The sequence below is a fragment of the Microtus oregoni genome, unplaced genomic scaffold (assembly GCF_018167655.1).
Source record: "Microtus oregoni isolate MIOR12 unplaced genomic scaffold, Mior012 000046F_ref0000063, whole genome shotgun sequence".
NCBI classification, from domain to species: Eukaryota; Metazoa; Chordata; class Mammalia; order Rodentia; family Cricetidae; genus Microtus; species Microtus oregoni.
This window is the reverse complement of record NW_024543220.1, coordinates 14,983,678-15,005,470: the sequence shown is the minus strand read 5'-3', so window position 1 is coordinate 15,005,470 and position 21,793 is coordinate 14,983,678. Positions and strand designations below refer to the sequence as shown.

The 21,793-nt window shown below is 51.6% G+C and overlaps 1 protein-coding gene across 5 annotated transcripts in view; it reads left to right on the top strand.

Moving 5' to 3' along the window:
• The window catches only part of Mdga1 (MAM domain containing glycosylphosphatidylinositol anchor 1), a 56,279-nt gene that overhangs the window by 18,330 nt on the left and 16,156 nt on the right, over positions 1-21,793 (top strand). For all 5 annotated transcript variants that reach the window (XM_041634819.1, XM_041634820.1, XM_041634822.1 and 2 more), the window contains exons 2-7: positions 10,765-10,904; positions 15,438-15,612; positions 16,688-16,884; positions 17,606-17,738; positions 17,925-18,194; positions 20,303-20,632. In XM_041634819.1, the coding sequence (XP_041490753.1) occupies positions 10,765-10,904; positions 15,438-15,612; positions 16,688-16,884; positions 17,606-17,738; positions 17,925-18,194; positions 20,303-20,632 (1,245 nt within the window). The remainder of the gene's footprint in view (positions 1-10,764; positions 10,905-15,437; positions 15,613-16,687; positions 16,885-17,605; positions 17,739-17,924; positions 18,195-20,302; positions 20,633-21,793) is intronic.

Here is a 21,793-nt window from a genome sequence, read left to right as displayed (position 1 = left end):
TCCCAGCTTCCTGATGGACAGTGATCACTGGGAGACTGTGTCCTGCGTGTGGGGGTGCTGACTTCAGAGGCCAGGGGCTGCAGTGGTGTGAGTCAGTGTAACCTAGGTGTGAACCCACCCATGGGGCCAGGGTGGCATCCTGGCGTGCAGGAACACACCGGTGACGCCGTGTGCAGACAGTCTCAGTGAGGCTCCAGAAGCCTGGTTGTGGTTCCTTCCTGCAGCTGGCTCAGAGCATCCCAAGACTGGGAGTTCCACTGGGGACTAACAGCAACCTGGGATAGGGGAAAGGCATCCCCAGGCCTGCATCCTCCCTTCTTCTCTCTTTCTTCCATCCTAGGAGTTGGGGCCCTGCCAGCTCCCAAGCTGCAAGATTGATTTTGCTTTCAGTGTTGTTATTGTTATTATCAGCCACTTAAACAACTTCACAGGAAGCAGCCGGCCCCTGTGCCCATCAAACATTAACCGTTCATCCGAGCTCTCTGCCCATACCTGTCGATACATTTTTACATAGCGGTAAACAGTCCTTCCTCCCAGGCTCTCTGCTGACTTTATCTCCCACACACGTCTCTCCCTATTGACGGAGCTCTCAGACCTGCCACTTTAATGGGCAGTAGCACCCTCTGCATTGATGGGCTGGGCTGGGATCACCGTTTCTCTGGAGCCAGCTCCGGGGCAGGTGCCAATTTGGCTTTCTCTTGAAGAACGAACGCCACGGTGAATACCCTCATGCGGTCCTTTTTCCCTTTGCAATGGGTTCTTCAGAAGCCTCTTCCCCGAAGTGAGATCACCGTCTAGCTTCTGGTACAGGGGCAGTTGGATGGGTTCGTCATGCATGGCCCGGCTACGCCGATCTGATCACTTTCCTGCGTTTGTCTGCCCTGGTTCTGCAGATGTATGGTCTCACGCTTTTTCATCTCTGACTTCCCACACCCCGAGGCTGTGTCTGGACCTCTCGGTACCTGAAGATCTGCACGGGCTTTGCAGTTTACACCTCACTTTGTTAGATGTTGTGCTTAGCGCGACACTGTGAGCCTGATATTATTTTGTGGGGGATTTAGTCAAGCCAAGAGCTCGCAAGGAGCCTTCCCTCAGCGTCCACTCCTAGCAAATTCGGTGGAAAGTATTCCCAACCAGCCGTCACTGTCACCTTCTGTCTGAGGGCTCAGGGTCTCAGACACTCACAGAAGCCCACTTGGAGCCCTGTGCTTTGGGGTTGGGTATCGGATCCATGGGCTCAGATGGAGCCCCATTAACCCCTCATAATTCTGGGCTTTGGGGTCAAAGTCTTCAGGGCCCCCTGGCTTCAACATGGTGCTGCTTTGTCTGTTCCTGGCCAGGGCCTGGCCCAGGCTCCACCTTCTAGGATGGGAATCTGGATGTGGTACAGTAGGAAAGGCCTGACTCCTAGGACCTGAGTCCCAGGCGTATGGGTACAGCAGCATTCAGGGGGATGTGAGGATCCACGTTGGAATAGCCAGGCCTGCAGTGCGGGTCTGGTTTGTTCTGCTCCCTCTGGCCGGTCCTAGAGTGTCTGTCCTGAGTCCAGTGCTGAGTCTTACATGTTTAACACTCACTGTTGATGGCCAGCCCATTTTATAGTCAGAAAAACTGAGGCTTCAAATGAGAGTATTATGATTTGCTTCAAGTCACACAGCAATTATTGTCACAGCTGGGACAGGAAACCTGTCCCCTGAGACACCCGAGGGCAGATCTATATATGAATAATGATGGGGGCCTGGATTAGAATTCGACTCTGGGCTACTGAATGAGGCCAGGGCTAAGGGAATTGTGAGAATGGGGGAGCATGTTGGGGCTAGATGATGAGGACCCAAGTTGGGTTATTGAATTAGTGAACCAATGAACATGGCCCCAAATCCCTGAGCCAGGCCAATAGGCAAAAGCCTCAGTTCCCCGCTAGCAGGAGGAGCTCTTTCATTGGTGACAGACGCAGCCTCCTTTGCTGCTCTGGTTTTTGTATCCTGCTAAAGTGTTCCACATTCAATTTTTTTGACTCCTCCTGCAGAACTTTGGGACTGTTTTCCAGAGAATCCTGGGCTCTATTACCACCCGGAAATGGAGCAGAACTGAGTGCCTATCAGGCACCAATCCCTGTGCTTGGTGCCCAATGCCCGATCCTCAAGAGGCAGCTGAGCAGTGGAGTATAGGGAGCAGTGATTTCCCCATCCTGCAGATGAAGAAACTGAGGCTCAGACGTTAACTTGCCCAAGGTCACATGACTGTGGAGTCCTGTCTCTGTCCCTCAGACCCATTTTGTACAGACTCACTGCCTGGGGTTGGGACCCTCCTGCTTTCTCTTCCCTGAGTGACTGCCCCTGCCTGGGGTTGGGACCCTCCTGCTTTCTCTTCCCTGAGTGACTGCCCACCACTGTTCTTTGTCCTCCTCAAGTCTGGACTGGCGTCCCTGTACCCAGAGAAACCTGCAGGTTCTCATTTAGAGGTCTTCCCAGAGCACCATGAACAGACACGCAGCCTCGATGGCCGCTGACTGGCAATGTGAGCCTCGCCTGGCCCACCCCTAATGAGGGACAGATGTGGTGAGAGGGGGACAGACACACTGGCCACCACTTTCAGAAAGATAGGGTTCATAAGAGGACCAGCCTCTTCCAGAAGCTTCCGGCTCTGCCAACACGCTGTGCAGCTGCTGATGGAGAAGCAGGGCTTGGTGGTGGTAGGGAGACCACAGCCTTCTCATCCTTAGCTATGGACCTGAGCCTTGCTCAGCACAGCGGCAGTGCCCTTTGACTTAGAGGCCAAGGATCCTTGTCGCGGAAGGGGGAGGTTAGCTAGGTGTGGGATTGGTCTTTGATTATTTACTATTCATTTATTATTTGTTATTTTATTATTACTGCGTGCATGTGACTGCATAATGTATATGCAGACGCGTGTGTATGGAGGCCAGAGGTCAACTTTGGGTGTTGTTCCTCAGGAGACATCCACCTGGATAGACTGAGACAGAGTTCTCTCACTGGGCAGTGACTCACTGATCTGGCCAGGCTGCCTGGTCAGCAAGCCCCAGGGACCTGCCGGCCTCTCCCTTCTCAGCACTCACCACCACGCTCTGGCTTTTTCCTGGGATGGCGGGGGTGGAACTCAGGTCATTGTGCTTGCAAGGCAAGTACTTCACTGACCGAGCTATTCCTTCCATCCTGTGGGTTTGGTTTTGATCAGCACAAAAGGCCTTGGGGTGGAGAACAAATTTTACCACAGTCAGAGCTGAGGAGCCCCGAGGCTCCTCACAGAAGAAGCTCTCTGTCTATGAGGCTCTGCATCCTGGCTCTGAGGGCAGAGATCACTCGTTTCGGAGGCTCGAGAAATGTTACCGAACCAATCAACACATAAGTGGAAAATTCAAAGGTGATTGTCTATGCCCTAGGAAGGCTTGGGAGTACAGAAAGAGAGGAAGGGTGAAGAGCAATGAACGTGGCCTTGGGGTGACTGGCCTGGGAGAGATGACCAGGGGTGAACAGGCCAAAAGTCTGCTGGAATTTCTCTGAAGATGGCTTGCACTGGGGTGAGGAGAGAGAAGATAGGCAGGGAGAAGTGCGATTGTTACAAACTGGTTTCCCCAGCGTGGAACTGGAGGTGCCTCTACTCTAGGCAGGTCCCCAGGAAGTCTGGGTCACCCCTGGCTAGCAATGTACAGAGGGCAGGGTTACGGCAACATGTGGAGATCTGGGCTATATGAAGGCTAGACCGGCCTCATTTCAGAGAGCAAGGAGGATAGGACTCAACTTCCTGGGACGCCTATGTCTGATAACCCATGGGCTTCTGGAGGGGCTCAGCGAGTCAATCCTGGTAAAGATGGTTCGGGAGGGCTGGCTGTCACCTGCTCCAGGAAGCCTCCTCCTAGGCCGTCGGTCACCATGCTCTGAGCAGCTAATTAAGGGGGGAAAAGCCTATTACTATCTCGGCACTGTTAATTTCCCTCTAAGTTATTAGTGTCTGTTTACATTACCTGCATAAAAGGATCAATAAACATGCTCGTGCCCAGAGATGGGAGGGCACGAGGGGTCTTGGGAAGGGAGGGATGGCAGGGAAGGGTGCTGCCCATGGGACCTGACTGGAGCTGGAGTCCTGAGCTCAGTCCTTAGCACTGTGCTGGGCACCCAGTAAATGAAATTTAAGAAACGCAATGGCTTCCAGACCAGAGCAGTTTGTGAGGCTTAGGTAGCCTTGCTGAGCCTCATCGTTCTTATCTGAAAAATGGGAGCAATGGTAGACTCATTAAGGCAACAAATAAGATCAGACCTGAAATGATGTGTCACCCTCTGAGATGGCACACTCTGTAGAACTCTGCAGAACAAATGGCTTTCTTTGTATGCTATGGTGGTGAGGGTGTGGGGAGACCCGAGGTGTGACCCAGATCCCCAGCTCACAAAAGTTCCTCTCTGACTCTAGGCAGACATTCGGTCACAGCTGGTGGCCTCCTGGGGAAACAAAATGGTGGGGAATTGCACAGGAAAGTGAATGGAGTTACAAGGTAGCAAGCCTGGGTTCGAGTCCAGGCTCCACTATGGTCTCTGTGAGTGATCCAATCAAAGTGCCTCGGTTTCCCTCTTTGAGAAGGAGGCTAAATATTGACTTGCCCTTTCTGTCTTGGAACAGAGATAGGGGTCTTGAACATATACAGTGCACATCAGGACCATGCCACTACTCAGCATATGTGGCTGGGGCGGCGGAATCTTCATTCAAATGTGTACCACCTCATAGAGAGGCCAGTGCCTAAGAGCTCGTGTTTGTGTTAGCCTCAGTGTGTTGGCTGATGGTCTAGGTGGCTTGCTGCGTGTCAGACACCATTCAATTTTATTTATTTAGTGTGTGCATTCCCGTTTATATGTGTGTGTATATAAGCACATACGTGTGTGTGTGTGTGACATCTGTACATGCATATGTGTGTTCCTGTGGAAGTCAGAGGAGGGGGAGTGAGGTGTCCTGTTATTCTCCACCTTATCCATTCAGAAAGACTCTCTGAGCTTGGAGCCTGGCTGGCAGCCAGCAAGCCCCCCCACACACACACACACACTGAGGTCAGGCCCTAGGCTTTTACAGAGGTGCTGAGGATTTGAACTCAGGTCCTCAGGTTTGTACACCAAGTGCTCTTCCTCTCTGGACCATCTCCTCAGATGCCTTAAATGCTCCCGAGGGCTTACTTAGGCATTGCTCACAGTCACTGCATTTTAAAAAGAAGACCTAGGCTCCCACAGCTTGAGGGGCACTGTACTGTAAGAGGGGGGTGCTCAGAAAAGCACCCCAGGTCCTCGGTCCCTACGAACCCCAGCATGAGTTCCTGGCGTGTTTATGAGACATCCCTTCCCGTTTCCTGTCGGCTTTGTGTGTTTCCATCTGGGGATGGAAGAGGACCACAGGGGGCAGTCACCTGTCCCTCCTCTGTTTCACAGTCCCAGGAGCTGTCATTCATCATGAGAGCATGTGTGATTGGGGCCAGGTTTTGTATACATTGCTTTGACTGCTCCTGCTTTCTCTGAGGGACATTACCGTTCTCATTACAAGGCTAAGGCTCAGAAAGGTTAAGAAACTTGAGCAGTGTCCCCTAGCAGGTGGGTAACAGACCTCGACCTTCAGTCCTAGACGTGATGACTTCAGAAGTCGACTCCTTTCTCCAGCCGGTCCCTGCTGCTCTCTGTCACCTACCCCTGCTTTGGAGCTCTCATTGCGATCCCTGAAGCCACCTTGGTCCTCTTTGCTTCCCTGCTTGATCATGCTCTTTGAGGGCAGCGAGCCCTGTTTACTTTTGGTGACAGGCTCTCCAGCACCTAGCAGGGAACTGCTTAGAGCCTGCACCTAAGCAGGGCACCGCTGACCCTGATCCTTTGTTGTTGGTCAGATGGAAGGCAGGATTATGACAGGCCCTGGCTTGGTGGCCTTTTGAAGCAGATGCTGCTCGCCACTCCTCGAGGCTCCTCAGGATGTGCAGAACTGGGGGCTGAGAAGTAGAGTCAGGGCAGAGTGAGCAGAGTTTGAAACTGTGGCCTGTGGAGGATAGTGCGCAAATCGGCATGCCCAGGCCACGGTGCATGAGCTATGTGATACCAGGAGGAAAATGGAGGGCTGGAACTGAATCAACACTTTTTATTATTATTTTTGTTTCTTGAGACACTGTAGCCCTGGCTGTCTGGAACTTGCTCTGTAGACCAGGCTGGCCTTGAACTCACAGAGATCCCCTCTTGCCTCTGCCTCCTGAGTGCTGGATTAAAAGCATGCGCCACCACTGCCCGATCTCAGTAAACTCTTGACAAGTGGCTTTTCCTGGGGAGATGTACATGGACATCTGTTCACCCACATGAGGCACCCAGTAAAACAGGGTTTATGGTGGTCACAGCAGACTCGGTGACTCCAAGGCTCATGTGTCCCTGGAGCTCCCCAGCTCTGCCAGGGTCCTCTCTCCAGCAATGGTCCTGTCTGTATGACCTGTCCAGGGGCCCTGTGACCCCTGAGACCTTCCCAATTGCCTGGCAATCTGCTGGAGTCTCTCTCCTCCCTCTCTCAGGGAAGAGATGACTACACAACCATCTCCAAGGTGGGGATTGAGGGGATGGTTCTGGGTTTTCTAGAACAATGACAATGATTAAGGCCAGCAGAAACAGGTAAATGGATGTTTTGTTTCTCTTTTTATTGTTTTTTAAATTGAAACATAGCTTAGTGTGTTGGTCACTCTGACAAAATACTTGAGAAACTGAATCTAAGAGGTGAAGAAAGGTTTGATTTAGCTCATGGTTATTACAAATACATACCTACCATGTCTGACTCTTTTTCTTTCTTTCTTTCTTTCTTTCTTTCTTTCTTTCTTTCTAAGCATAAGTTCTTTGGATTAAACTCAAATCCTCATGCTCACAAAGCAAGCACTTTACTGAGTGATGTATGTTCTCAGCCCTACCCAGCCCCTTTTGAGACAGGATCTCACATAGCCCAGGCTAGCCTCGAAGTCTGTGCAGCCACGAATGACCTTGAAGTGGTCCTCCTGCTTCAGCTGCTTCATGAATGCTGGGATTATGGACGTGTACCCTCATGCCTGGTTTTATGCAGTGACTGGGATCAAATCCAGGGTTCCATGCACACTAAGCAAGCACCCTACAAATTGAGCTACAGCCTGAGCCCTCTTTATTAAAGGCCTTTGATGGATGAAGTTAGCACCCTCATGATCAAATCACCTCAACATAACTGGGGGCACATGAGCCTTTGCCGGAGGGGCATGTTGTATACACACTGTAACAGACAGGGTGAACGCCCAAGCAGTTAGATACCTGGATATATGAACCTCACCACCATTGAACCGGCACACTCCGATGGAGGTTCTTCTGTCTCACCTCCCTGGGACATCCTGGTGTAAGCTGAGATTGCTGAGACTGCCTTCATTTCCCGGCAGCTCAGACCCAAATAAGCACAGAGAAACTATATTAATTACAACACTGTTTGGCCAATAGCTTAGGTGCATTTCCAGCTAGCTCTTACATCTTAAATATAACCTGCTTTTATTATTTTTATATTTCACCGCGAGGCTTGCGGTTTACTGGTAATCTTCTAGCGTTGCATGGCGTTTCCTTGATTCTACCTACTCTCTGTCTCTATATCTCTGTTCAGATTTCCTGCCTAGCTTTACTCTGCTAAGGCATTGGCCGAAACAGCTTTATTCACCAACCAATAAAAGCAGCACATATGCAGAAGTGCATCTCCCATTATCCTGGAAGTCCCTTCCCAGCTATTAATACCCTGTCTACCCAAGGCAGTCACTGACAAGCCTCTGTCACTACAAGCTTAGCTTTTGCAGTTCTGAATTTTGAACAAATGAAATCATGCATTATAGACACTTGCGAGTCTAGGTCCTGTCAAATCGTGCCTAGGAGGTTCGGCAGCGTTGGCGTGGCTATGTTTCATTTCCTTCACTTAGGTTGATATCGCACTGTGTAAAGACACCAGCGGGGGCTGGGGAGATGGCTCAGTGGGTTAGAGCACGTGCCACGAAAGCCCAACGACTTGAGTTGGATCCTTAGAGTCCATGGAGAATTTGGGCACAGCAATGGAAGCAGCTGTAATAGCGATACACCCTTCCTGAGAGATGGGAAGCAGTGACAAGAGAGCCACCAGAAGCTCCATTCCATGGCTGAGCAATCCTACCGTTTGGGTTTTGTTTTTCATTTTGTTGTGAGACAGAGTCTCCTTGGGTAGCCCTGGCATCATAGGACTTGCTGTGTAGACCAGGCTGGCCTTGAACTCACAAAGCTCTGCCCATCTCTGCTTCTCCATCACTGTATGTGAGCGTGTGTCAGCACACTGGGCTCACGTTCACCACTCCTGACAGGCACATGGGTTGCTTCGGAGTTTTTGTTATTAGAAGAAAAGCCACTCAGAAGATTCTCTCTCTTTTTAAAAGGTTTATTTGTGATTATGTGGATGTGTGTACGGGGGCAGGTTTTTGCACGTGGTGCGGGGAACTGGACTCGGGTCCTCTGCAAGAGTAGCCCATGCTCTTAACCACCAAGCCATCTCTCTAGCCCCCTTGGAGGATTCTTGGACCTGTGGTGTGATTGTTATAAGTGCTCATTTCTGTTGTATCTGTCCCCAAGAGAGGAACTATAGTGCCATGGGGCACATGCATGTTTAGAGTCATAGATATGACTCAGACTCTTCCAGTGTACTCTACTACGTTAGAGTAGGATCATCTTAATAGCTAGTATTGGCAGAGAGAGGTGTGCAATCTTCATGATGTCATCTGTGATGGCCGCCCCCTGCCCACCTCCATTGAGCAAGCTACAGGCCCTGCGTGTGTCTGCTGGCCATTCCTCCCTCACCGCCCCCATCCAGGCTTGCTGTGCCCTGAGCATGTGAGGCTTTGTAGCTCTTTCCCATCATTCCTTATCTGTCACCAAAGCTTCTGTCATTACAACACTGCTTTGCTGTGGGCAAGCCACAGCGTCCAAGATTATAGCTTATCTTCCATTGAAGCCTGTTCAACCGATGTCTTCCTTGTCAAGAGGCACCCCGGGCTTCCTGCAGACATCCATGCAGCCTTCTGGTCTTATCAGCAACCAACATGCATGACATCTCTTGGTAGCTTGTTGCTTGGTGAGGTATCCCAGGGACCTGGGCCAAAGATGCCTATCTCTTCGGTGTATGGTGACGTTCGTGCATTTTTATGGCATGGCGACAGTGACAAGCCCAGTCCCTGGAGTGTGGTGTGCATTTTATACAGACACTGTGTGCTGATTACAAGATCAATAGCAAGTTGAAAAGACCTCGGAGATCATCCACTTCCCTCCTACAGATGGGGAAACAGGCTCAGAGTGGTGGCTCACATTGTGTGGGGACACACAGCTTATCTTTTAACAGCTCAGCCCAGGCTCCTTCCTCTGTGGCAGACACGCAGTCAGGATGGCCACCTGGACAGCGTAGAAGTTTGCTGTGTTAGGCGGGGGCAGTGTCAGGCCGAGTGGCTGTACCACAATTTTTTCAGCCAACCTGGGGTTGGTGGCATGTGCCTGTCATCCCAGCACTTAGAAGGTGGAGGCAGGAGGATCAGAAGTTCGAGTTCATCCCTGCTACAGAGGGTGCTGGGAGCCAGCTTGGGCTTGGTGAACCTGTTTCAAACAGTTTCTCGAGCTGCTGGCTGGTTGCCTTTTGGGACAGTGGTCTGGTTAGGTCGTGTTTGTCCCATTCGTGTTGATGGCAGATACTGCTTTGGATCGCCTGGCAGTTCTATTTTTCATTCCTCATGCCCCTTCCATGTAAGTTCTAGGAGTTGGCTGTATCCCCATTTCAGCCTAGGGAGAGCCCCCGAGAGCCTGAGCAACCATGATCATCCCTCCGAGTGTGTGGTGTGTGTGTGTGTGTGTGTGTGTGTGTGTGTGTGTGCATGTGCCTGCATGGGTCACCTGAGAGCTGTGAACATCATTAGCAGAGGGAGATGGGCACACCTGTCATATTATAAAGCTGGGTCTAGCACCAAGAGCACCCAAGTCTGGGATCTGCCAAGACAGTGAAACCAATCTTACAGAGCAACTGGCTACCCCGCCTGCCGTATTTTTGAACTTGGGGGTCACAACCTGTAACCCAAGTCATGTCTGGCCACTGCCCTGGATAAGCCAATTAAAAGAGACAAATTAGTAGTAGGATGCAGAAAAAGGCTTACTCAACATGGCCACGTTGGGAAGAGGGACAGAGATCCAGTGAACCCCCAGAGTCCATCTTTGGGGGTCCTGGAATGAGGTCAATGGCATGCTCATCTAAGCAGCCTGTAAAGATGTGTCCAGGCCCACCATTGACCCATCATCCTCTGGGCTTGGGTCTCTTCCTATGAGGTAATCTGATACATTGTTGCAACTGTGTGAAATCTCTTGCCAGACACAAGTTCCTCTTGTGTGTGGTCCTTTTCCTTCTCCCATAGTATCCCTGGAGAATTTACCATTCTTCGGGGTCCTTTGTTTCAGTAGTCTGAAAAGATAGATTGAGAGGCAGTTTCTCTTTAGAATTTCTTCACTTCTGCCATGCTTGGTGTGCAGAACACCGCCCACTCCCTCCCCACTGCACTTTTTCCTCACTGAAAAGCACTCATGGTGCCCACCACCTCTTTCCCAAATCCCTAGGTCTCCTGATTCTGCCCTAGGCCCAGAATCGATCCTGGCCTACTGGGGGTGAAGTCTGGACTCTTCCCCAGACACAAAGAGGCAGCCCTAGGCCCTAAGCTCTGTGAGTCTCCCCTACCCCTTTTCTGTCCTCTCTCCACAGCTCCAGCCCAGGCCCAGATCGTGCACGCAGGGCAGGCCTGTGTGGTGAAGGAGGATAATATCAGCGAGCGAGTCTACACCATCCGGGAGAGCGACACCCTGGTGCTGCAATGCCTGGTCACTGGGCACCCTCGGCCCCAGGTAAACTGGGCCTCGGCCTTGCCGGGTGCCTATCCTGCCCATACTCTCTTGCCTGGGATCAGTGTTGGAGAGGAAGCCAGAGGTGAGAAACTGCATACACTCCGGAGGGCAAGCGACATGACAGGCTAGAAAGACTGGGCCAGATGACTAGCCTGGAGAGTAACTCTTCAGGGAGGTGCTGGGTGCTGCGGGTGCTGTCACCGGAAAGCACTGACAACAGAGAGGAAAAATGAAAGCCAGTTGCTCCATTCCACTCCATCCCTCTGTGGAGCAGACACATCCTTACACACACCCTCAAGAAATACTGGTGGGCAGACCATATGCCAAGAAGGCCCCTTGCCCAGTGTTTTTTCTCTCTCTCTGACTCCTCCAAAGGCCTCATTTTATAGTTAAGAGAAAGCGAGGCCCTGGGAGGCTGGGCAAACTCCCAAGGTCCCACAGCACCTCTGAAAACAGAAGCAGAATTTGAGTCTAGAAGCCGTACCCTCTGTGGCTTGGCACGCTGCCCTCCTCTTTGGGTTAGGAGCTGCACGGATGATACGGGCAACACTTCAGGCTTTTGGCAGGCCAGAGCAAGCTCTGGAGGTTCAAAGACACAAAGCAATTAGAAGGGGACGTAAGACAAGTGTCTGGAAATGCCAGGTGCGTTTTGCCATAGATCAAGTGCTCAGGTTCAGGCAGGAGGTGGGAGCCTGCTATTGCGGAAGGCTGATGGAGGAGGCGGGTGGGGAGGAGGGCTGGAGGAGCTGGCTGCCTGGCGAGCTGCTGTGACCTTTAATACTTGAATAGCAGCAACAAAGGTGGCAATTGGATTCTGGGAAGGACGCTGGAATACAGACTCCCCCCCCTTTTTTTCTCCCTGATAATTTGGGGGAACGGAGACAGCTTTCATAGCGCTGCCGTGGAGATAGGCAGATAGGCAAGGAAACCCCTAAAGACTTCCTCCGTCTAAAGCCACCATCGCAGCTCGCTCCAGCTCAAAGGTTTGCTTGGCATTGAGGACCGTGCAGCTGCATTTCTGGGGATCTTTGTGTCACGTGTGGTGACAACAGCGGGGCTGTGGCTGGTGAGGCCAGTGGGGCCAGGCTACACTGACCATCTCTGCCTGGGGTCCCCTGTGACAGAGACAGGCCTCCAGTTTGCCACAATGACAAGGATAACTGAATGTCTGACCTTCCCACTTGTACTTACATTGTGCTGGCGTCAGAGATGTGAGTAACCACACCCAGCTTGTGCCATGCTGGGGGTCGAACCCAGGCTTTGGGTGTAAGCTGAGCCTGCTAGCCAAGCACCCTCTGTCTTCCTGTTTTCATTAATGGCTTCATTGCTTGTCCTGTCTGGCAAGCTCACTTATTTGACTTTGCACTATTTCCCCAACGGTTGGCCGGCTCTGGCTTTTTGTGTCTTACACGGTCTCTTCTTTACTGCCTTCTAGCTCAGCTCTTCAGTCCCGACCCTGGACCACGATAGTAGATCGAAATTGATCCTCCAGGCTCTTTGCTTGCCCCCTACCTTCATTCCATTAGAATGAACGCCCCAAAATCTGCTCCATTACCTCTTTCCCCCCCACTGTTTGCCATCTTGCTCAAGCCTCCGAGGTGCAACTGGAGACTTTTTGTATCCTGACCCCGCTTGCCCCTACACACCTGTGTCCCAGCCATATGGGCTGCCAATCATTCTCCAGGTGTGCCCTATTTATCCTGCTTCTGCCACTGTGGTGTCCTCTCCCCAGAAGCCTCCTTTCCTGCTTGCTTCCTTACAGTGAGTGACACTGAGCATCTGTTCCAAACAGCAACCAGGGCGCCTATTCATCAGGCTGGCAAGGAGTGAGCCTCAAGGTCCTTGCCTACCAAGGTCAGGGCAGAGGCGTGAGTAGATACACATAATCAGTTCAAAGAAGAAAGAGCCTGGGCGTGCTAGGGTCTGCAACCCAGAGGGAATCTACACAAAAGGGGAAGCCGCAAACCCCAAGTTTTTGCTGCCGCTCAAGCAACCAGTGACTTGAGGACAAGTTGTTGGACAGGAAAAGGGAGCGATTTAGAGAGCTAGCAAGCTGCAAAAGATGGAGGCCTCGGGATGTATCTCAGCAGAAGGGATGCTCGCCTAGCATGGCCTCCAGTTCCATCTCCAGCACTATAAAATAAGGTGTGGTGGTACACACGTCTAATCCCAGAACTCTGGAGATGGAGTCTGGGAAATCTGAGTTCACAGTCATCATCAGGTATATATCGAGTTCAAGGCCACCCTGGGCTCTCCTTGAGACCCTGTTTCAAAAATAAAAAAGAGGCTTTCTCCAGGTGGTGGGTGCCTGGTTTAGGTAGGGAGCTGTGGGGAGGTACGGGACAGGCAGATGGGGTCCTCAGGGTGGGCACAGACTTTGGGTGCTCTGCCTTTCCGATGCCCAGGTGCTCTTCTCTGTGGGCCCCTGGAATAGTCTTGGTTCTTTAAGTCTAAGGAGATGTTATGGCTGACAGAGACTCCTGTTCTTTGGGCTTTTGGCTTGCTTTCCAAGGAATAATGGATCCGAAGGCTAATTACTAGGAGGCAAAGTCTCCTCTGGGAACAAGGAGAGAGTGAAAAGCCACTGTCCCCAGAGTATGGGAGAACCAGAGGAAAGCAGCTGAAGAATATTTTGCTGGGGGAGGGGACAGTTTTAGAGCTGATCGGTTTCATCGACTATAGTGGGAGGCACTGTATATGGCCCAGCGTGTGACCTCCCAAATTAGTGGATTTTAAGTCAACTAAGAACAAATGAATGGAGAGAGGGGACCCCGCCCCCCGCCAGGCAGTGAGCAGAAGCTGAGGAGCCTGGGGCTGCACACACCTCAGGACGAGCTGTGTTTACATACACAGAGTGAGTATTACAGTTTACATACACAGATGGCAGTGTTCCTGTTGCCGTGACAAAATGCCTGAGAAAGTGAACTTGTATCTCAGGGTTTCAAAGTCTCCCAAGCATGCCCCTGCAGTGACAAACTTCTTCACACTAGTTCCCACGTCCCTGTTCCCACACTCCTCTGTGCTTTGATATGGGAAAAGGCAAACGGAAACCATAGAAATAAAAGTAGTCTTTTAAAAAAAATGTCCTTAATACCTCAGAGATAGCTAAAGAGAACTTTAGTAAATTGGGTGCTAGATCTGAGGACGTTAATCACAAGTCTGGAAAAGCAATAGAAATTATGAAAGAAAAAATTATGAAAGGAAGGTTTGAGGATGTAGCTCAATTAATAGCGTGCCTAGCACACGTGAAGCCCTGGGCCTGACCCCAGCACTGCATTAACAGACATGGCGCTACGCTAATGTAATACCAGCCACCAGCCACTGTGGAGGTGGAGGCAGAGGAATCAGGTGTCCAAAGTTACCTTTTGGTTACATAGCATTTGAACCTAACCTGGGATAACACAAAAAGAAGAAGAAGAGGAAGAGTGAGAGGAAGAGGAGGAGGAAGAAGAAGAAGAAGAAGAAGAAGAAGAAGAAGAAGAAGAAGAATCATTTATAATTCCAGTTCCAGTGGGCCCAACACCCTCTTCTGACCCCCAAAGGAGGTGTGAACATTGTACACAGAAATAAACAAGACAAAAACCTACCCAAACCAAAATCCGAGTTTTGAGTTAAAATCCACATAGACAAATGAAGGTAAAGCTGTAGAACATCAGGAATTAACCGAGAGCACTGCTAATAACAGAAACCGGCGAGTGAATAATGTATTCGCGGCACCACATCTAAGTGCTTCACTTCCTAAGCTTCATAACTTACAAAGTAGGCATTATGCTATATTAGTTATTGTTGACTGGCAAATACTTCAAAATGCAGGGACTTGGGTCCTGGAACACTTCCTGGCTCCCAGCGCCAGTGGCAGGAATCCAGCAGCAGTTGATTCTGACGCAGGGTCTCTCTCAGGGCTGCGGATGGGTGTTAGTCATCTGAGCGTGACTAAGGCTGGAGAACTCTCCGCAAAGGGAAGAGGGTAGCTCATGGCTCCTCCTCGGCTCCTCTCCATCGGGCTACTTAGGGCAGAGGAGCTGGCAGAGGAACAACAGATCAAGGCCATGGTGCAATAGTTTCATACGCTGTCCTAGTCTCTCTCCTGCTGAAGTCTGTCAGCCACACAGACCAGAGCCTCCCTAGAACAGTGGGCTGGGCATACAGAAGAGAGTGAAGCCCACCTTTGGAGACTGGCTTCCAGTGGAGACCAAGGGTTGAGTAACCTATGAGGTCACTAAGCTAAGGGGTGGGTTAACAGTCTTCCCAGTGCTGAGTATACACTTACCCAACCAATCCTCCGTTAACTCTAGGCAACTTGGTCAGGCTCCCAACTTAGAGCTTCCTCGTTCTGACTTTGACCTCTGCCCTGTGATTCTTCTCCCTGTGGTGTCCTGAGGGGGTCGGTCATCTTTGCCCTCCTGCCACCTGTTTGGGTCGGGCCTGCATCCTTCCTCTTCTGCGCCCTCAAGAGCATGGGGGAGGCAGGGGACTCTTGTGCGGGGCCCTTAGCCCGCTACCCTAACCTCAGTGCGGCAACCACCCGCCCAGGTGCGGTGGACCAAGACGGCTGGCAGCGCGTCGGACAAGTTCCAGGAGACGTCGGTGTTCAACGAGACGCTGAGGATCGAGCGCATCGCCCGCACACAGGGCGGCCGCTACTACTGCAAGGCGGAGAACGGAGTGGGCGTGCCGGCCATCAAGTCCATCCGTGTGGACGTGCAGTGTGAGTCAAGACCCTATGAGACCCTGGACCTGACAGTCCGTGCCCCTACAGGGGACAGCTCCTGAATCCTCAGGGGGTGGGGAAGGGGTAGGGTGGAAAGTGACATCATGGTGGAGGAGGCAAGAGTCCTCTCTTTGGGAATGGGCAGTTGATCTCCCTAAACCTTTCTCATTCCCATGTCACCCTCCTCCCGTGGACTTGATGCAATCCTTTCACGTGGACAGGGAAAGGCGAGGGACCAGCAAACCTCCTGTATGGAGAACACAAGGGCAGGTCTGGGGTTTCCCTCTCCACCACCCTATGCAACTGAGGACTCTCCCCCACCCCCACCCAGGTCACAGCCCTGGCTGTGTGCACTAGACTCTCTGATAAAAGTTTAAGGTCATAGCTAATCTGTGTTGTGGGGGAGGGGTCACAGGACAGCTTGCAGGAGTTTGTTTTCCGCTACCTCCTGGGTCCTGGGGATTGAACTTCCATCATCAGGCTGTGGGAGGTACTTTTACCCACTGAGCCAGCCCTCCTAGCCTCGGGAATCTTTTTAAAACTGCTGGCGGCTGGGCGGTGGTGGCGCACACCTTTAATCCCAGCACTTGGGAGGCAGAGGCAGGTGGATCTCTGTGAGTTCAAGGCCAGCCTGGTCTACAAAGTGAGTTTCAAAACAGCCGGGGCTACACAGAGAAGCCCTGTCTTGAAAAACAAAACAACACAGAGATCCAGAAAGAAAAGGAGCTTAAGGGAGGTCACACTATAAAATTAGTCAATGAGAGATTGAACTCAGCTTTCAGCTTGTTTCCAGTCAATGGCTGCCTGTTCTATCCTATGAAAGGTACAGTACTAGGTCCCGTACAGGTCCCTGGGGAAGAACAGCTGAAAGGGAGCGGCTGGAAGCCACTAGATCCAGTCCCCCCCCCCCCGCCCCCACCTCTAACAGATTGGTCCAGTTTGCGGAACTGAAGGCAGGCATCAACATCCTGTGTCTTCTGAGAGTGGCTTTGCTCTTCCCAAGGGCTTCCAGGAGCCTGAGCTCCCAGCTCTGGGGTCACCTCATCTTGACGTAGCGCTGGTTTCCTTGCAGACTTAGATGAGCCCGTGCTGACGGTGCACCAGACAGTGAGCGACGTCAGAGGCAACTTCTACCAGGAGAAGACGGTGTTCCTACGCTGCACTGTCAGCTCCAACCCACCCGCCCGCTTTATCTGGAAGAGGGGCTCCGACACCCTGTCCCACAGCCAGGACAATGGGGTTGACATCTACGAGCCTCTCTACACCCAGGTCAGGATGGGCAGCTGGCGCCCCACACTCTTGCACCCCACAAGGATACCCTGTAAGGGGCTGAAGCCTGGCAGCCCGGACTCCTGGAGACTGACTTGATCTTAACAATTCAGTGCCTTGGTGGGAGGCACCTGGTCTAGCATTCACACAGCCTGGGGTGAAAAGTGAGAGAGCAGAGAGGTCAGAGGTCAGAGTGAGCCCCAGACAGGGGAGTCCCCAAAACAGCATGTTCCCCAGAGTATGGCCAGATAGGAATAACCATCTAAAGAACGAGTGAACCATCTGTGCCTGCTACGGTGGCTGAGATGGGGACCCATGAGCGATGCAAATGGGGTTGGGGTAGAAAGGCCTCTCTCAGTCCATACTTCCCTGCATGCAGTTCCAGGAGACGGGGACAAAGCCATTCTGCCAGGGAGGGCTTCCAGAAGGGACTGCCAGCCCCTTGTGTGGCCTGCGAGCCAGTCCCATATTGTGTCCAGAATATGGACACTGAGGCCTAATCCAGGGCAGTGTGCCCCAGGACTGCCTCTGCCCCAGAGAAACCACGGAAGCCCTGGCAGGGGTGTGGAGGCTTCCTCAGGGAAGATATGGGTAGGGCTTGAGGAGAGGAGAGCTAGGATAGGAATTGCCTGCTGACTGTGTTGTGGATGTAGATGAATCGATGTGGGGGACCCCAAGAGACCCAAGCAGGTCCTCACCCCAGCGATCCACTGCCATCCAGGGGGAGACAAAGGTCTTGAAGCTGAAGAACCTGCGGCCCCAGGATTACGCCAGCTACACCTGCCAGGTGTCCGTGCGCAATGTGTGTGGCATCCCAGACAAGGCCATCACCTTCCAGCTCACCAACACCACAGGTACAGGCGCCTCCCCTCTCACCCACCCAGACCCACTCCCCACCCTAATGCCCAGAACTTCCTCTCCAGCATCCATTCCTGGGTTGAGCATCCCTGACCCCCACCCCCCAGGGTTCTCTATCCCCGCATTTCCCTCTCATTTAGCCCTGGAAGTCTCCTGAGACCCAACCTCCTTGTCCCCCTTAGCACCGCCAGCCTTGAAGCTGTCTGTGAACGAGACTCTGGTGGTGAACCCTGGGGACAATGTGACAGTGCAGTGTCTACTGACAGGCGGCGATCCCCTCCCCCAGCTGCACTGGTCCCACGGACCTGGCCCACTGCCCCTGGGTGCTCTGGCTCAGGGTGGCACCCTCAGCATCCCTTCAGTGCAGGCCCGGGACTCTGGCTACTACAACTGCACAGCCACCAACAATGTAGGCAACCCAGCCAAGAAGACCGTCAACCTGCTGGTGCGATGTACGTGACCTCGAGGGGCTGGTGGGAAGTTGTGCGGTGGACAGGGTCTCTGTCCTCCAGGGACTGCAGGTGAACTGGGTGAGGGAGCCATCTGTTTGTCACAGAGTATGGGGTGTGACCGGGTTCCAGGGTGTGGCAGGGTGCCACAGTCTGGGCAGTCTGCTTTCCCTGCAATTCAGCAGTCTACCACCAGGGGCAGAAAACTGCAATTTGTAATTTACAAGGACTGGTAACTGAAGGCGTTTCTTTTAAACTGGTAAATGGGGGCTGCAAAAAACTAAATGTGGATACTGTAGGCTCCAAGAGAAATCCCCTGGCTTTCTTTCTAACTGTGGATTGGCCAAATTTAAGTGACAATAACACACAGTTCTATGGAGCATATATGCATTAATTTTTTTTTTCAGACACTGTCTCACTATATAGCTCTGGTTGGCCTGAAGTTCACTATGTAGACTTTTCCTCCAACTCACAGAGATCCATCTGCTTCTGCCTGCCAAGTGCTGGGTCTAAAGGTGTTGTGTATATGTGTAAATATTCTTCTCCTCCTCTGCTGCTGCTGTTTCTTCTTCTTCTTCTTCTTCTTCTTCTTCCCCTCCTCCTCCTCCTTCTCTTCTTTTTCTTCCTCTTCCTCTTCTTCGCTTATGCAGTGTTAGGCGATTTTTAAAAAAAAGACCCAAACTTTCAGATCATGGTGGTGCAGGCATGTCGTCTCAGCCCTTGAGACTTGGAAGCAGAAAGACCAGGAGTCAAGGTCATCCTAGGCTACATGGGAAGTCCAAGGCTAGCCTGGGATGCCTGAGACCCAGTGTCAAAAATCAAAAACATGGACTGGAACAATGGCTCAGCAGTTGAGAGCACTTGCTGCTCCTGCAGGGGACCTGAATTCAGTTCCAAGCACACACACTGTGGCTTACACCCACCTGTAATTCCAATTTCAAGGGAGAAGACCCTTTACTGGCCTCCATGGGCACTGTACACATACATGGTGCACACACATACGTGTAGGCAAACGCTAACACACATTTAAAGTAATTTTTGAAACAACAAACAAGTGGGGGAAATAAGAGTCAGGCTTGTTCCCAGACCTTTAGGCTTGAAAGTCAAGTGCAGGTGCCAACAAACATAACGGAGCCTCAGGACTGGCTTCTGCGTTCATCTCTTTCCGGTCTCCTCTCAGCAAGAAGCCAACTCTCTTCAATTTGACTTAGATTGAGAAATAAATTAGCAAGATTGGAGCTCTCTGACCATAGCTTTCTCTTCCCCATCAAAGATGAGCTGTCTCCACCTGACCCCACTTGATCTTGAAAACCTGGGGTGGTGAGATCTTTCTGGACATCCACAGTTGTGGTCACCTCTTGGGGTGGCTCTGCAGCCTGTGTTATCCATCCCAGCCCTGATCTCCAAGCCACCGTACCAACCAATGTTCTATCAAGTTAGCGCCTCTCCTAGGAAGGGCTTTGACTGACTTCAAACAAGACCCACATTCTAAAAAACATCCAGACCTTAGTTTTCTAAACCAAATGATGTCATGCAATCGCATGCAAGAGCATCATATTGGCTTTATATCATTAAAAAAAAATCACACAGCCTTGTTGTAAAAAAATCAGACCATACAAAACGGATGGGGAGGTGCAATTAATTGCTTTTCAATTTCCTTTGGATTCACGCTAGATAGAACAATGATAGAGTCTCGTGTTTCCTTCTATATCGGAACTTTGATTACACAAGGTTTCAAACACAAATGAAAACAAAGCAGTGTGTGGACAAGAAGGATTTGAGGGCACAAGTTAGACTCGCTGAGCCCCGGTTCTCTCCGGAGACAGTGGGACAGGTTGTAAGCGCTGATCCATGTGTGGAGTGTGCTCATTAATACTGCCTGGAGTCAGCACCAACCCCACGTTTCTGCACTGAGCTCTTTTAAAGCTATTAAAACACCTCTGAGCCATTGGAACCATTTCCAGATTGGGGGGGGGGGGGGGTACGCACGCGGGCGCGCACATGCGCACGTGCAGGGGTAGGGTGCAGCCGACTTGAGAGGAGAAGCTGCGGCGGGACGTGGATACCCAGACTTGGGTCAGCCCCAGCTCTTCTCTCCTCATCTCCTGCAGCCTTGAAGAATGCCACATTCCAGATCACCCCTGATGTGATCAAAGAGAGCGAGAACATTCAACTCGGCCAGGACCTGAAGCTATCTTGCCACGTGGATGCGGTGCCCCAGGAGAAGGTCACCTACCAGTGGTTCAAAAATGGCAAGCCGGCACGCATGTCCAAGCGACTGCTGGTGACCCGAAATGACCCTGAGCTGCCAGCCATCACCAGCAGCCTGGAGCTCATTGACCTGCACTTTAGTGACTACGGCACTTACTTGTGCATGGCGTCCTTCCCGGGATCACCGGTGCCTGACCTCAGCATTGAGGTCAACATCTCCTCTGAGACAGGTGGGGGCACCGGGAACAGTGGGGAAGCCCTAGAGGACCAAAGTAGTGTGTGTGGTGGGGAGTGGGCGTGGGAGGGACATAGCAATTTGCAAATGGGTGTCTAGCAGGAGGATGATACCATTTGTTCATGCCATACACACATGTTGGGGCTCTGTGATAGCCAGGCCCCGTGGCAGGTCTTGAGGTAGAGTGATGGGAAGAGGAGATGCTGTGTTTCTTGAATTCGGTAGGAAGATGAACCTATTTCAGACAGTTCATGAATAAATGTATCACTGCAAACTGTAATTTGAATGGGATCAGAGGGAGGAGAAAGATTGTGCTAAGGAAAAGAGAGCCAGGGAGGTCACAGAATCAGCGTATGCAGAATCACTGTGGTGGGGGGTGGGGGTGGGAGAGGGACGGTGACCAGGAGAGTGGAATGGTACAAGCTCAGAGAGGCCACCCTGAAGACTTCTCAGCCATGGAGACTGGAGGTCTGAGGTCAAGGTGTCAGTAGAGTTGGGCTCCCTGGCTGACTGGTGGCATCTTCTTCCTGTTCATGTCTGTGTCCTAGACTGGATTAAGGGGGATCCCATTGGCTTCAGCCTTGAAAGGCCTGCCTACAATATAGCCACGTTTTTTTCATACACTGGCATTAGGATGACCACATATGGATTTTGAGGGGGCAGAATGCATCCTGTGACAGGCCATGGTGAAGAGTCAGGTCTTTATTCTTACGATAATTATTATAATACGGTGAGTTGATAATAGGAAATTGAGTGGATTCTTGAGCCTGTGAGTTCTTCCTTCACCTCTGTGACTTATTTTATAGTGATAGGGATTCCCCCACTGTTTTACTCCTTTATTCTGTGTGGATGTGCATGTGCACGTGTAGACATGTACCATGGGGCACGTGTGGAGGCCAGAGCACAACTTGCTGGAGCTGGGTTCTCTCCTTCTACCGTGTAGGTGCCAGGTATCAAACCCAGGTGGTCAGGTTTGGCAGCAAGTGCTTTTACCATGGAGTTACCTTGCCAGCTGGTCACGGGTAGCAATTTATCTTCCCATTTTACTAAGGAAGAAGCAAGCCTTAGAAACTTGAGTTTGAGACACTTAGCAAGCAGTGGAGCTGGGGAGAGGGGAGCCCGGCCAAGGGCCTTTGGAGTCTGTGCTTGGCACTGC